Raw genomic sequence first — 17289 nt, forward strand, 5'->3', positions numbered from 1 at the left:
TGCCACTTATCCCCGCCCACAACGGTGTCGTTGGCCCCGCCCCCTTGATGCCCATTGGTTGGCCGTCGTAAAGGGGGTGGGGTCTAGACCTTACGGCCAGCCTCTTCCAATGGCCATCGAGGGGGCGGGGCCAACTGTGGTGTTGTGGGCAGGGCTAAGTGGTGCGAATGCCGCGAGGCCCCGCCCACTTAACTCAATCTGCAGTTGATAAAAGATGACTTTTTACTTGAACAAGCACCATGACGTTTGATATAAAATAAGGTATGAAAACCGCTAAATTTACCCATTACACCTGTGTAGAGATGTCAAAATGCACAAAGGAGGTGACAGTGTCACTTTAAGGGCACAATTAAGAGGATTAAGCGAGTGCCGACCTGCCAGATCAGCGCCCGCTTCCTCCTCATTCCTGGCTCCCTGCCTATGCTATTACATGCACAGACCGGGAGCAGGGGGTGCGCAGAGGGAGGGCTCGTCTGGGATGCACATTGAGGAGAACGGTGGTCTGCTGCTGCTGATTCTACTGCATGGAGTGATCAGAACTTTTCAACCTGTTGAAAGACCACGATCGACCAACATTGTGCTATTACACCAAATGATTATCGGCCTGAATGGCTGGTAATCGCACGGTGTAATAGGGCTCTAACTGTACACTTTATTTTCTATGCTGTAGTATCAGAAGAAAGACTGAAGGCTGTATTCCACGGGGCGACTGGAGGAGCAAACAAGCAAACGTTTCCTGCTCGCTTCTGCCGCCATTACAAGGGGCAGCAGCGAGCGGGTGAGTCTGAGAAGGGGGGCCGTGGGGAGCTGCAGGCGGGGCTGCCCGGGTGATCGCTAGATTATCCGGGCAGCCCACAGCATATAGCAGCAGTCTGCTGCTGCTAATCCTATTCCACAGAGTGACAGCAGAAGATCGTTGCTATATGAGTCGTTTGTCTTTTAACATGTTGAAAGACAAACGACTGCAACAATCAGCTAACATTGTTCATGTCGGCTGATCGTTGCCTTCTGTTACACGGGATATTTTGTGCAAAAACTTGCGGAATGCATGACTCGACCTACACGTTTCGCGCAGTAGCGCTTAATCATGGTCAAGAACATGATTAAGCGCTACTGCGCGAAACGCGTAAGTCATGCATTCTGCAAGTTTTTAATGTGTGAATAAAAGTTACGTTTAATCTGCCACAAATACGTCCTGGAGTGCTGGCTTCAACTACCAAACCACAAGCTTCAATAAAGAAGAATATTAATCTGCAAAGAGCCTGACAACGTCTTCTGAATTGGGAAATCTGAACCTGGCTTTCAAAAAGGGTTTTGGCGCCTACGTGTGATCCACCATTATTCTACAAATATTTTAATGTGACCCCGTTCACTTTAAAAAACTATTAACATGTCAAAAGTTTTGATTGGTCAGGGTTTTGGTGCGTTTACACAGAGAAATTTATCTGACAGATTTTTGAAGCCAAAGCCAGGAACATACTATAAACAAGGAGCAGGTCAATATAAGTGGGTCAATATAATATGAGTCAATATAAGTGATCAAAAGAATTGGTATATAACAAACCAGTAGAAAATCTCTCTGGTGAGTATAATCACATAAAACAGTGTTTGAGGAGACCGTTTCCTATAGCTACATGGAAAATGCACTCTGAGAGTGAAGTGCGTAGCTGAGCATTTCACCTGGTTCTATCTAATGATTGGTGGGGGTCTGAACACCCAGACTGATTAGAACTTTTGACGTGTCTCTAGGACATATCAAAATATCAAAGTAACCCAAGTGCCCATTTAAAAGTCAGAACAGTGGTTCAGGTTCACTTAAAGAAAAAAAAAAAAAAAAAAAAACATCTACATATATTTTTTTTGTGTGTATACAGTCTAATTTGCCTTTAGGGAAATCACATGTCTTGTTTTTGCAATATATATATCTTATATATATTTTTTATTTTTTTTCCTTTAGAATGCAGAAAAATTTGTCATCCCTATAGATTTGCTTCTTATCCCTCCACATGAGGAAGCAGTTCTGGAGCAGATAACAGGTATGTGTCACTCTTATACGCAGTGGAAGCAGTCAGTGCAGCCAGGAGAATTTCATGTTTCTAAAGGACCTATTATACAGGGAGGTGGTAAAGGAGCAAGCAAACACCAACCTGACAGGTCAGCACCCGCTTGCTCCTTGTTCCCCGTGGCTGTCCAAATTATCTTTAGATCGTCCAGGTGGCCCATAGGTCCGTTGCAACAGCTCTTATTGCACTGCATCATTTTCTTTCATAACATCATAACACTAGTGCAATTACAGTTTCATTGCAGGTTTTTTGAAAACCACCAAATGCACTACATACACCCAATCACCACATCACATAATCTGTAAAGGCCCTACTACACAAAGCGATTATCGGCTGTATCCGGCCGATACAGACCGTTGCGGCAGTTAATCGCTTTGTGTAATAAAAGACAACGATCAGCCGACATGCACGATGTCAACTGAACGTTGTCTTTCAATATGTTGAAAAATCAATGATCGCGATAGCAGCGATCTGCTGCTGTTGTTCCGTGGAATAGAAGCGGCAGCAGCAGACAGCCGCTATCTTCTATGGGCTGCCCGGACGATCTAGCGATCACCAGAGCAGCCCCCCCCCCGTGTCCCCCTGGCTCTTACCTCCTCGCTGCCAACACATGTAATAGCAGGGAACAGGGAACAAGCAAGCGCTGACCTGACAGGTCATCGCTCACTTGCTCCCTCTGCATCGCCCCATGTAATAGGGGCTTAACTTATCAACAGACCCTACAAGTATTACCATGCACGGTTTTATTCTTAGGAACCCATCCTGCATTATTTTTCTGTTAATTTAATGGTTATAAAATTTAGGTTAGGATGCACTCTTTGTAGCAGGAACATGTCATTTTCCATTGTGCATTCTAAATACATTTATTAGTTGGTTTTGGTTTTCTCGATTTTTTTTTTTAGTAGATTTTTTTTTAACTAGAAATGAAAACATAAAAATAGATAAACAAAATATGGTGGTTTACAAAGCATCAGTGCATTGGCCTACTCAGCCTGAACTTAAAGATAAATGCAATGCCAGATAATGCCATGCCCACCTAAAAAGACAGTATATACCCCCAGCCCCTTTTCAAGCGCTTGCATTTGGAGGTGGTTCGGATGCTGAAGGCAGCCAGGCGGGAAGTTTTGTGAAAAACTTTGCACATGACACACAGGTGTCAACATTTTTGAGCATTTGGGGGTTCAGTGCTGAGACCACCACACCACTGCACTGCTAGTTGAAAGACAAAACTGATATCTGTACTGTAACAAATAAGCCCTGCACTGGTGTCCATGTCATCCTCTGAAAGTAAATAAGGGTCCTATTTAATGAAAGCAAGCGTCATTAATGATACAGAAGTATTAAAGCGTCATTAAAGGAGAAGTCCGGCCACATGACAAAAAAAAAAAAAATAGCTTTTGCATCTGGGATACTACTTCCCACACCCATGTGAAGCTATTCCACCAGAATTGGCCTTCTTGTCCACACAGATCAGTCATTTTCACAAGCCTGATGCTCCTCTTCACTTCCGGTTTAGTCAGAACACAGACTCAGCCCTTCTACTACAACTCCCTGAAGCCCCCTCGGCACGACTGCCTTCCCCCTGTAACGCCCCCTCTGTTTTCCCCTCCCCTCCAGCGTGCATACAGTCTACAAGCTGTATACAGGAGAGAGAGCCTGGGGTGTAGAGCGGCTGGCTGAAACTTGTAGTGCGGGCATACTTCGGCTGATTTCTGATTCCCAGCACTACAAGCTCCTGCCATCCGCTCTGCTCCAGATACAGCAGCAGCAGCCTGTGTCCCCATCCTCCATCTAGCAGCCTGTCCCGTCCAGCAAGAAGGGGTCACGGCTGGGTTATACAGCGCTGCGTTCTCTACTACTGCTACAGGGTGAGAGGAGGGGAGAGAGCGGAGTGAGTGAGTGAGTGTCCGGAGATGAAGGAGATAGAGGCTACAGCCGAGTACTCGCTCCTGTCCACCCCCTCCCTTCTCCCTCCGCTCTCTCTGTAGCAGCAGCAATGAACGCATCGCTGTATAACCCAGCCGTGACCCCTTCTTGCTGGACGGGACAGGGGACAGCTGTACACAGGCTGCTGGAAGGAGGATAGGACACAGGCTGCTGCTGGGACCATAGCTGTATGTGGAGCAGAGCGGCTGGCTGAAACTTGTAGTGCGGTAGTTTCTGATTCCCAGCACTACAAGCTACTGCCAGCCGCTCTGCTCACATACAGCTATGGTCTGTGTCACATCCACTGTACAGTCCAGCGATCTCTGCTGCTACAGGGAGAGAGGAGGGAGGGTGGATAGGAGCGGGTACTCGCCTGCAGCCGCTGTCTCCTTCATCTCCGGACACGGTGGATTATGCAGGAACGCCTCCAGAACGCCCCTGTCCTGACATTATTGGCTGGGAGGCGTGCCAGAGAAGGAGGGGAGTTACCGGCCCACAGGGAGGAACGCCCTGGATCGTGACGTTGCCGGCTCCACGTCACGACCCAGGGAAGCACTCAGGGACCAGAGATCGTCGTGACATCAGTAATGAAGCAGGAACTACACAACTTCCGGCAGCGAAAGTGAAGGAGAAAAGTGGGGTAAGGCTGGGGAATCAGAAACCAGTGTACATTTAAAAGTTATATAACTTTACATGTGGGGAGGAACTATAGAAAAAAAAATTTCACCTGACTTCTCCTTTAATGATACAGAAAGTATATTACTGGAACTTTTCATTATAGAACGAATGACAGTGGTTCCAAAAAACATAGCTGCTTACATGTGCATGTGTATATATAATTTTATCATATTTTAGGTTTTGATAGTGTAATGTTTTTTTTTCCCAGAGTTCATTTGTGAAGGTCAGAGCATCAGTGAACTTGCAGATTCTTCTGAAGGAGATAGTTCTTGTAAGTGTAAATGTCCAAGGACTGTGATCTCCTTTAGTGTAGCTCCCTTGTGCCATGTGCTCAGGAGGCTCATTATAGCATTGACAACATGCACAATAACATAGTTACATAGTTACATAGTTAATATGGTTGAAAAAAGACACGTCAATCAAGTTCAACCACTGAGGGGATGGATACAGGAAAAGGGACAGATGATGATAGATTCTATACATATGCATTTAAGTTATTTTGGTCTAAGAACTTGTCTAGGCCTGTTTGGAAACCTTCTACTGTTTTTGTTGTGACCAGATCCTGTGGTAGACTGCTCCACAGATTCACAGTTCTCATGGTAAAGAAGGCTTTTCGCCTCCAGAGATTAAACCTTTTTTCTCGAGGCGGAGGCAGCGCCGCCTTGTCCTTTGAGGAGGTTTTACCTGGAACATCTTCTCCCCATATTTCTTGTAGGGGCCATTTATATATCTAAATAAATTACTCATATCTCCTCTTAAACGTCTCTTCTCCAGACTAAACAAATGTAATTCTTTTAATCTCTCCTCATAACTAAGATGCTCCATTCCCCTTATTAGTTTAGTTGCCCGTCTTTGTACCCTCTCCAGCTCTAGAACATCCTTTTTATGAATTGGGTTCCAAAACTGGACGGCATACTCCAGATGAGGCCGCACCAAAGCTTTATAAAGCGGAAATATTATATCCCTGTCCCGTGAGTCCATGCCTGTTTTAATGCATGACAATATCCTGCTGGCCTTAGAAGCAGCTGACTGACATTGTGTGCTGTTCTGTAGTCTATTATCTACAAGTACACCCAGATCCTACTCTATCAATGACTCTCCCAGAGTAACTCCCCCCAGGACATATGATGCATGCGGGTTATTAGTACCCAGGTGCATAACTTTACATTTATCCACATTGAACCTCATTTGCCAAGTGGACGGCCAAACACTCAGTGTGTCTAAGTCATCCTGTAACATCTGCACATCTTCCATAGACTGTACTGTACTACAAAGCTTGGTGTCATCTGCAAAGATAGAAACATTGCTGTTAATTCCATTCTCAATATCATTAATAAACAAGCTAAACAGAAGGGGGCCCAGTACTGACCCTTGGGGTACACCACTTATTACCACCACTGACCACTTATTACCACCACTAACTCATTGACCACCACTCTCTGGGTACGATTATTAAGCCAGTTTTCAATCTAGTTAAACATTAAACTTTCCAAACCGATACACTTTAACTTACCCATCAGACGCCCATGAGGAACTGTGTCAAACGCTTTTGTAAAATCCAGGTACATGATATCCACAGCCGCGCTGCCGTCCAGGGTTCTACTTACCTCTTCATAGAAACATATTAGGTTAAGTTTACGGGTCTATAGTAACCTGGGGAAGTCCTAGAGCCCTTTTTGAATATCGGCACTACATTTGCCTTACCCCAGTCCCTCGGCACAATACCAGTCAGCAAAGAATCACTAAATATTTCATACAAGGGTAGAGAAATTACAGAACTGAGTTCCCTAAGAACTCTGGGGTGTAATCCATCAGGCCCTGGAGCTCTGGTTACATTGGTGGAGATTTATTAAGGGGTGTAAAATTTAGACTGGTGCAAACTGCCCACACAGACCAATCAAAGCTCAGCTTTAGGCTCTGCTGAAAGGAAAGAGGAGCTGTGATTGATTGCTGTGGGCAGTTTGCACCAGTCTAAATTTTACACCCTTTGATAAATCTCCCCCATTGAGTTTATTTAATTTATCTTGGACCACATCTATAATAAACCAGTTTGGTACATTACATGTGTTAGCATGACAGGTCTCTTCATAAGCTCTGCACATTACTTGTATAGTTGTCTGCATGCTGCTATGTGTTTCGCTGTTATTTACAACCCATTTCATATTAGACTGGCAAGTGGGTAAAATAACTATGTGGGTTTTATTGAGTCCAAGCTCTGATCTAGCTCTGAACCCTTTTTATGATCTATAATGGTTAAATGGTTGGTCTGATAGGAAAAGTAATTTAAGGGTACGTTCACACGTAACGATTTGCAGAGGAAATCTCGCTGCGAGTTTTGCAGCGAGATCCGCTACGAGTCAAGGTCCTGGCAGACCCCTGTCAAAACATACTTGCAGCGGTCTGAAAGACCTTCTACTGCCGCTCGGCTCCCGCGCTGTCTGTTTATACATTGCCGGGACTCCGTGCGGCAAGGAGAGAGGTAACATATATACAGACAGTGAGGGAGCCGAGCGGCAGCAGAGGGGGTTAAGGGGGCGGCTGCATAACATATTTGCAGCGGTCTTTCAAACCGCTGCGAGTATGTATTGACAGGGGCCTGCCAAGACCTTGACCCGAAGAGGATCTAGCTGCAAAACTCGCAGATACGTGTGAACGTACCCTAAATGGGTATTCCCATCTAAACTAATTATGGTTAAACTTTTAATAAACTTTAGCAGTGGAGATGGATAGATGAATAGATACAGTAAGTCCTAGTATCTTATAGTTAAATAAATAACAGCCCAACCACTGCTAGACAATGAGCTCTTAACAATGTGATGAAAAGAGCTGCATATCAGGAGAAGGATATATAGTTGAAAAAATATTTTACTCGACGAGTCCTACATTACATTACATTAAGCCTTTTTCACACATCCCGTAAAATATTCTGTGGTGGCAGATCCGCGACCACAGACAATTTTAGGGCCCATGAAATCCTATGTGGGCATTCACACCATCCGTACTGTCATCCGTGCCGTGATCCTTGCTGCGAAAAAAATAGGACAGGTCATAGTGCAGAAGGTGGCGTAGAAGCCTCCCACCGCTGCTGTCCCCTGCTCTTGGCTCCTATCTCCCCCGCTGCTGTGCCCCGCTCCCGGCTCTCATCTCCCCCGCTGCTGTCCCCCGCTCCTGGCTCCCATCTCCCCCGATTCTGTCATTCACTCCCGGCTCCCATCTCACCCGCACAGATACAATGAACAGACGTTCAGTGTTTTTTACAGAGCAGACAACATCACGCTCCGTGAAAAACACTGGACATGTGAATGAGGCCTTTCAGTATAATATTAGTTTTATAAAGCACTGGGGTAGATAAATAAAACTGCCTTCACCAACAACCTTATGTAATTTGACATACTACTTTTCTTATTTGTTTTAAAGCGACTCTGTACCCACAATCTGTCCCCCCCAAACCACTTGTACCTTCGGATAGCTGCTTTTAATCCAAGATCTGTCCTGGGGTCCTATCGGCAGGGGATGCAGTTATTGTAATAAAAACAACTTTTAATCTGGCAGCGCTGTGTCTAACGGCCGGGGCTTACATTAGTATATGCATTAGGCTGGCACACCCTCTCTCCTTCCTCCCCACCCTCCTCTTCATTAGGAATGCTCCAGGCAGATTGCTTCCTATTCCTCAGCTGCGTGCATAATGAACATGGGCTGGATCGTTAAGACACCTGTGCAATGCTTAAACAGCAGTAAATGTTCCTGGATCATTCCTAATGATGAGGAGAGTAAGGAGGAAGGACAGAGAGGGTGTGCCAGCCTAATGCATATACAAATGTAAGCCCCGGCCGTTATACACAACATTGCGGGATTAAAAGTTGTTTTTATGACAATAACTGCATCCCCTGCTGAACGGACCCCAGGACAGATCTTGGATTAAAAGCAGCTATCCGAAGGTACAAGTGGTTTGGGGGGTCAGATTGTGGGTACAGAGTCTCTTTAACCCTTTTGCCCCACTCTTGCAACATTGTGCTCCAAAACTGCACCAATATTTTGGTGAACAATTTTGGTGTTAAGTAAGCCATTACTAAAGTAGTCTGTCTAAAGATAGATTTTTAAAGATCATGATCACATTGATAAATATTGGTGCATTTATTATTAATTTTTATTTTCCTGCCCCAATGACCGATACAATTAAATTAATGCTATTTATATAAAGCTTAAAGAACCAGTTCACAAAAAATTATTATTGGCCCCCCGGTAGGCGCTGGAGCATATTCTCACAGCAGGTAATCGGTGTCCCGTGGCGCGGCTTCGTTCCGGTCCCGCAGCGCCGTTGGAATCAAGCGCGTGCTCACGTCTGCCTCAGCTGTAACTCCTCTTCAGTCTCCTGTGTATGAGCGCAGGAAGTCACACGCTTCAATGCATTCTCTATGGAAGCGTGTGACTTCCGGCGTTTATACACAGGAGACTGAAGCAGAGTCACAGCTGAGGCGGACGTGAGCGCGTGCTGGATTTGAACGCGACCGCAACGAAGCCGCGCCGCGGGACACCAATCACCTGCCGTGAGTATACGCACCAGCGCCTGGCGGGGGACCAATAAGAATTTTTTGTGAACTGCTTCTTTAAGGAGCCAGAGCTCTCTCTCTTTTCTTCATGTCGAGCTTTAAGCAATTCCCTTAGAGCCAATAATAAAAGTTCTTGTGGCCCTTGGCTGCTTCAGGATACCAAATGGTAAGGCTTACTCAAAGGGCAGACTAGCTGGACCAAGTGGTCTTTTTCTGCTGACAATGTTTTATGTTTCTACACTGGTATCATTATATGTCTTGCTTGCTGCAAGCTGCCAGAATTCTTACATCTGAAAGTACAGGCTGTCAGTAACAAAGGAGGTTTCGATGCCCTGGGTTGGGTAGGGAAGGAGACTGGAAGCATGTTGTGATCAATAAGAGGCTAAGAGACTGATATATGAAAATGTGAAAGATCAAAGAATGAGCTTGAATATGTTGGGTTGGCTTGCCCCTTTTCTGGCCTGCTCTGTACTCCTGGTGGGGTGGGGACGCGGTTGGAGCCGTCACCTAGTTGTGTATGGTAACTTTGTAAATAATTGCAGTGGGGGTGGAGGAGGTATAGCTTTAAGAGTTGGAAGGGTTATGTGGGCGCCCTGCGGGTTTTATCCATACAAGGGGACATACCACGATTGGTGATGTATGATTGGTTGGATCTGAAACTAAGATAAAGGTCATAACTTCTGGGCGGGAGGGAGGGGGGGTTAGAAATGTTTTTTTTGTTGTTTTTTTGTTTTTGTTTGTTTTTTAGATATTACAATGTAAAAAAAAACAAAAAAACAAAAACAAAGGAGGTTTCGAGCTCTGTCCCTTTTATACTTTGCTGTTATTTAATGTCACTTGAAAATAAACTTTTTAAAAGTCAGAAGTTTTGGACAATCAGAGTCTCTGTGCTAAGGAGTGAAGCCATCTGCTTATTTCCGCTATATCTAGTGATCCTGGAGGTCTCAGCAATGAGTGAGAGCTTTACTGATGAAAACCTTTGCCACCAATTTTGTTATTGCTTATGGAAAGGTGACTTATTGGAGCACTTCCTAATAAATCAGTGTAATGGGAATGTCTGTTTTTACCAGTGTGTGTTAATGTGCTGTACAGTGTGTTCCAGATCAGGAGGTCAGTTTTAGTACATTTGTGATACGGGTTGTCATAGTGTAGACTGCCAGTAACAGGAGTACTGCAGTGGAGTGCATAGAGTATATAAATTGTGCTCGGTGACCTTCCTTCACTCTTTTATTTACAGATTGTTTGTCTTGTAGTTTTGGAAAACACTTTACAGAACACTGCCCATCGGGACCTTGTCTTCCCCTTGAGAGTGGCATATTTATAAACTAAAATATTTTCCTGTATCCAGGTAACTAGAGTATCTGCATGTACCCAAACATGTGCAGTACATCATTTACTTTTGGGAATATGGTATTTTCTCAGAATTGGTCTGGTCTAAATGGTCATTGTATCATTCGGTGGGGGTCTTAATGCTTGGACCCTCACAAGTCAAATCGAATAAATGAAAATATTTCAAATGGTTATTTTATTTTTATTTTCCCCATTATTTTTTCAGCCCAGCCATACAGTACAGCGTTATCTACTCTTTCTGAGGAACCCGTAGATGAAATTCCAAGCCATTCCGGAAATCCCTGGAACCAGCTACCGTCTCTTTGTATTAGTGTTGCGACAAGTTCTGGTGGGTAAAAAAAACTGTGGCTTGTGTTTTAGAGTGGATGGTGGTAGTATATGAGCATAAAATAGATAAACTCCCATCACGTTACTGATACTGAACCTTCTTAAGAACAGTCAGTCAGTAAAGGGGAAAAGTATGCTTCTATGGCTGTCAGTTATTGAGGAACTGCAGAAACAGGAAGCCTGTGATAGGTTGGCAAGCCCAAGCTCAAGGAGCCTTGATTTAGCATGATTTTTTTAATGCATCATACAGTTGCTTCATCCCACTGTACGCTAGTGTTTTTCTATGTCACTTCCGGCAAGATTATTATTATTATTATTAGCAATACAATAACATAAGTGTTCTATGAAGGCCCCAACTATCACAGAATGGCTTAGGGAGGTTATGATGATACACGGTGGGGAGGATCTGAGGGAGGAGACACATGGGAATCTTGGACCTGTAGCAAAATTATGGCTCCCATGGTTGGCTTTTTTAAACTCTCCCAAATATCACAGTCTCTGGGTGTGATCGCTTCTTCCTGGATCGCCCTCATTTTTATTTACTTTTCAATATTTATTGATGCCTCTTTTTCTTCAAGAATTTTCGAGAGGACCGCCTTGGCACCTCCTCCCCTTTTTCTCTCCCTATTTAGATGTGTTCCAGATGTGGCTTTGCGATTGCACCTCTATAAAAGACAAGCTAGGAGTGTGCTAGTACTATTGGTCATACCAAGAGCAGCCTCATCACTTGTATTATTACCTTTGTTCCCCTTTATTTCCTTTTTTTTTTTTGTTTTCTATATCCCTGATATTTCTAAAGCCCAAATAAAGCTTTTGAATAAGAAAAAATAGTTCTATGAAGTCAGAACTGAAAAAAGAATTCCTGTGTGGGGAAGCAAAAACGTCCTGTCCTGCTCCTTTCCAACTGAATAGACAGCACTTTCAGTGATGAATTGGTGACATTTTATTCACTCGGGATGCAGCGTTTTGGCTACCAAATAGCTTTTCAAGTTTAGGGACTTGGCCCAGTCTGGTGAGGCATGCGTTGAACTAACCATATTCCTGTGATGCTGACCCACTTTTTCTGTGTTCTATCCTGCTACTTAACCCTTTTTGTGCTGCAGCAAGTGACACAAAAGTTCACTTACATACTGCATCATGCTATAAACACATTTCCTCCATGTATAGGAACTGTGTCCTGACTATTAGCTGACAGAGAAATGTCTTAAGGAGCCCATACACACTGAATGATCTAATTTCCTGTCTTTCTGTCCAGGAAAACAAAGATTAGTCATGTTCGCATACCCAATCTTTTGTTCCTGTGAGGGATAGACTGTTACCAAGAAATTTTGTTCCACTGAACAGAGTATGTGTAGGGAGGAACCAGGAAGAATAGAGATGTCAGTTCAATGACCATTGGTTCACAGTCATCTAAAGGTCCTTATACATCTTATACTGTTGTCAGCCATACCAGCCAAATGCTTCAGGTTTGGCCCTTGGTATATATATTGGTAGAGATAGTTGTCAACATGATGGAAAAACACCACCCGACCATTTGTTCTGGAAAAGATAAGCCACAGCTAGAGCTTTCTGGCTGTGGCTTAAAGAGGATGTACCACCTGGTACATCCTCTTTAATCTGAACCCACAGATCGAACCGCGCCGGCACAGGGAAGCCGGTTCCCCGTGCACGTCGCCGTTCTATGCACCGGAATCGGCCGGTGCTTAAGCACTGGAGGTAGGCTGGCCCGCCCCCAGTGAGAGGGAATTCCCTCCCCTGTATGCTGGGGCTCCCTTGGAATGAACGGAGCCGCATCATAAAGTGGCGGGCCGGCCTACCTCCAGTGCTTGAGCACCGTCCGGTTCCGGTGCATAGAACGGCGCTGTGCACGGGAACCGAGCCGCGGTCCGAAAAACAGACTGCGGCACCGGCTTCCCTGTGCCTGCGCCGTTCGAACAGTTGGTTTAGATTAAAGAGGATGTACCAGGTGGTACATCCACTTTAATACTTCCCTCACTATAGAGAACACAGCAATGCTCAGCCATGCCAAACGTTCTTGTAAGAGGAGGAGCGACATCACTGACAGCATGATCTTTCAGCCGTAAGTTGATGCATGGACACCTTAAAGGGGTACTCCAGTGAAATTTGGTTTGCTTTCAAATCAACTAATCTTAGAAATTTATCCATTTTTTTTAATTTATTTCTATTTAAAAATCTGAATGCTTCCAGTACTTATCAGCTGCTGTATGTCCTGTAGGAAGTGGTGTATTCTTTCCAGTCTTACACAGTGCTCTTTGCTGCCACCTCTATCCATCTCAGGAACTGTCCAGAGCAGTAGCAAATCCCCATAGAAAACCTTTCCTGATTTGGGCGGTCCCTGTCAGAGACAGAGGCGGCATCATAAGAATGATGCAAATAGGGCAGGCTGGCCCCATACACAAGGGTGGAGTTGTCTCTAAAATTAAAATCTCTTTAAAAAAATAAATAAATAAAATATTCTGAAGGTAAAACATTGCTTTTTATTTTTTTGTTAGTATGAATTGTCTTTACGCATAGTACTGAAAAGTTTAGTTAACGTCTGTGTAATTTTATGTGTTTGCTTTTTCAGGTTCCCAGCTACAGCATTCTGTGAACGAGGTTGAGACAGATCCAGACAGCAGCACTCCTGATATACTAACATCTCCTTCAGATGTGTCTCTAGCTCACTCCCCTGATGGCAAGAGTGAGATTTCCCCCTTGATGTTTTCAGAAAATAGTTCCAACCCGCAGCAGCAACAGCCTAGTGGAAGTATACCTGAGATGGACAGTGCCCATAGTGACTGCACACAAGGAGAAAGTTTAAACACCAGTGCTGCCTCTCTCACTCTAATACCACTGACTCAAAATTCACCCCAGAGAAGTTTGTCGGGGAGCAGTAAAGGTCACATAAGTCCTATTAAGCTTCAGATAAGTCCAATAAAGTCAGAAATTAAAAGCAGTACAGCAAATAAAGATCTCTTCTCTGTAAGTGATGAGAACAACAGAGAGAGATACTGCGCCCTGAGAACAAGGAAAGCCTCAAAGAGGAAGCCAACATCAGAGTATCTTGAGAGCACATTGTCAGATTTTGAGCAACAGGAACCTGAGAGTGTAGAAAGACCAAATTGTGTGACTACTACTACTTCTTCTGGTGATGATACTGACAAGTTGGCTGATAATAATAATGGCCTTCAGATTGCCGGCTGTAAGCAAATACTGGAAAGGGAAGCGGCAGGTGCTGTTTCAGAAATTGGACAAAATAACAGGAAGACTGAACAATATATCAAAACACATGTGAAAGCAAATCCTATATCCAGCCGAAAGAGGATGCAAGCACATAAACCCAGCCTTCAGTTTGTGGTCAATACAAAAACCCTTCCAATGAAGGATTCTGCCAATGAGCAGTTAACTGCAAAGGGACCTAGACCAAGCAAACCCTGTATACATGAAGCAGCCTCTAATGCAACCCATAGACTGTCATCTTTTCAGGCCAAAGAGAAGGACACAGTACGAATCATTGAAGTAAAAAGTACTAAGCTGGTGAGCAGTTAATGTATCATAACTATATGTTACTTAAAGGGAAACTGACAGTATGGATATGCATATATACTTGTACTGCCAGTTTCCTATTGCCGATCATATAGGAAGTGCCTTCATACTGTCTGCGCTGCTCTGTGATCCAGCATCTTCTTAAATGTTTTTAATTGCCATGCTGACAGCATCACAGTGGCTTGTCTGCGGCCTCTGCTCTGGTCACTACCTGCCTCCTCCAAAATGAAGTCATTTCTGATAAGAACTTTAGATGATCTGCCGTAAAAAGTATAAAATAAAGAGTGGACACTATAAAGTTTAGCTACCAAGTCTGGCCATATACATAAAATGGCCTTCAGCCAAATGCTATCTTTTCCAATACCTCTGTATACAAGAATGCTCAGTTCAGTTTAAGGTGATCAGCTTAAATGGGAAGTCCAGCGAAATGTTTTATGACAGTATTGTATTGCCCTCCAAAAGTTATACAAATCACCAATATACACTTATGGGAAATGCTTATAAAGTGCTTTTTTTCCCTGTACTTACTACTGCATCAAGGCTTCACTTCCTGGATAACATGGTGATGTGACAACCTGACTCCCAGAGCTGTGCGGGCTGTGGCTGCTGTAGAGGATGATGGCAGGGGGACACTGAGGGACACAGGGCACTGGAGGGACACTGAGCATCCCTCTGCCATCATACTCTCCAGCAGCCACAGCCCGCACAGCTCTGGGAGTCGGGTCGTGACATCACCATGTTATCCAGGAAGTGAAGCCTTGATGTAGTAGTAAGTGCAGGGAAAAAAGCACTTTATAAGCATTTCCTGTAATAAGTGTATATTGGTGGTTTGTATAACTTTTGGCGGGCAATACAATACTGTCATAAAAATTTTCGCCGGACTTCTCCTTTAAGTAGGGTAAAGGCCTATTACATGGGAGCAATTGAGCGCCGACCTGTCAGGTCAGCTCTCACTTGCTTCTTGTTCCTCGCGAGCTGCCGGCGCTATTACTCTCGCCGACAGTGAGCGGGTAAGTGTGAGGGGCACTTTGAGTTACGTGAGGGTTCCCCGGACGATTTTTAGATAATCCGGGGAGCCCATAGGAGATAGCTGCACCTATTACACGGAGCAACGTCAGCAGATCATTGCTATCCTAGTTGTTTCTTTTTCAACATGTTGAAAGACAACATCGTGCATGTTGGCTGATCTTTGCCTTTTACTACACAAAGCGATTATCGCTTTGTGTAATAGGGCCTTAAGCCGCTGTCAAACTTCTCTGCTAGTGGCTTATCAGTTCAAGAACAAAAGCATTGGGCATAGCCAATCCTTATCAGGAAGCAAAAAAACAGAAGGTGCAACAGCAACCTACAGGTGCAAGCGCTTACCGTATATACTTCCCCCTGCATACACACAATAAAAACCTGCTCTTTAAATATTAAAAAATAAGGATCTTAGCAAACTATTTGATGAAACAGAGTGTACCATGTCACCACATTAAGATGTTATGGTACACTCTGTTTGATCAAATAGTTTGCTATCTTCATTCGGTAAGCACTTGCACCTGTAGGTTGCTGTTGCACTTTGTTTTTTTGTCTGTACTTAAGCCGCATGCAGCATCAACCTGCAATGTGAACAGAGGCATAGATGTGTTGCCAATGTTTCCCTTTTTTTCTGTTGTATTATCAGGAAGCACCTATACAAATTGGCTGGTACTTATAAACTAGTTTGGCCAGCTCTTAATATGTGGAGCCTTTAAACTTCAGAATTTAAAGTGTAATATAAGTAGTAACTCAAGGGGAAAATTATGGTGCAATTTCTCACTTTCAGTCCTAAATAAGAGCTTTTATTTAGCATAATATGTACATTTTAAAGGGGTTATCCAGGCCTAGAAAAACATGTCTGCTTTTTTCCAGAAACAGCGCCGCAGCTTATTTTTACTTTTGCAGCTCATTTTCATTGACTTGAATGGAGGTAAATTGAAGCCAACATGGAGACAGGTGTGGTGCTATTTTTTGCAAAAAAAAAAAAAAAAAAGTTGTGGTTTTTCTACTCCTTGAAAACACCTTTAGGGTGCCTTCACACCTACCGTATCGCAGCAGAAAATCCGCTGCGGATCCGCAGCAGATTTAACTAAATGAATGAACACAGCATCAAATCCGCACTTACAAATCTGCTGCGGATCCGCAGCGGATTTGACGGTGCGTATTTAATGCTGTGTTCATTCATTTAGTTAAATCTGCTGCGGATCCGCAGCGGATTTTCTGCTGCGATACGGTAGGTGTGAAGGCACCCTTAGGGTGCCTTCACACTTACTGGATCCGCAGCGGATACTCACGCTGCGGATTCGCAGCGAGATCCACTGCGGATCCAGGACCATTCACCCTAATGATAGCACATACCCGCAGCGGGATTGACATCCCGCTGTGAGTATGAGCTTTAACCCCCTGGCGCCTGCATCCCCGCCTCCTGCAGCTCCGCCACTTCCCCCATCAGCCCCGGCGCCCGCATCCCCAATCGCCGCACGCAGCCTGCACGCATTCCCCATCATCCCCGCAGCCCGCCCGCATCATCCCAGCAGCTGCGCTGAGGAGCAGGTAGTGTATGCTCCCGGCGGGCTGCGGGGATGATGCGGGCGGGCTGCGAGCAGCTATCGGGGAAGCGTCCCGGCTGCGGGGATGGTTGGGGATGCGTGCGGGCGGCGATTGGGGATGCGGGCGCCGGGGCTGATGGGGGCAGTGGCGGAGCTGCAGGAGGCGGGGATGCGGTGGGGCTGCGGGCGCTAGGGGATTAAAGAACAAGTGCCATGAAAAACTTTTTCCCAGTAATTGAAACACATTACAAAGTTATATAACTGTGTAGTATGCTTCAA

At 44.6% G+C, this 17289-nt stretch overlaps 1 protein-coding gene across 2 annotated transcripts in view; it reads left to right on the top strand.

Moving 5' to 3' along the window:
- ACD (ACD shelterin complex subunit and telomerase recruitment factor) overlaps positions 1-17289 on the top strand; it is a 47387-nt gene that overhangs the window by 26917 nt on the left and 3181 nt on the right. For both annotated transcript variants that reach the window (XM_069958076.1, XM_069958077.1), the window contains exons 9-12: positions 1958-2036; positions 4876-4938; positions 10773-10895; positions 13482-14431. In XM_069958076.1, coding sequence (XP_069814177.1) covers positions 1958-2036; positions 4876-4938; positions 10773-10895; positions 13482-14431 — 1215 coding nt within the window. The remainder of the gene's footprint in view (positions 1-1957; positions 2037-4875; positions 4939-10772; positions 10896-13481; positions 14432-17289) is intronic.

This window comes from Dendropsophus ebraccatus, chromosome 2 (genome assembly GCF_027789765.1).
Source record: "Dendropsophus ebraccatus isolate aDenEbr1 chromosome 2, aDenEbr1.pat, whole genome shotgun sequence".
Lineage (NCBI taxonomy): Eukaryota > Metazoa > Chordata > Amphibia > Anura > Hylidae > Dendropsophus > Dendropsophus ebraccatus.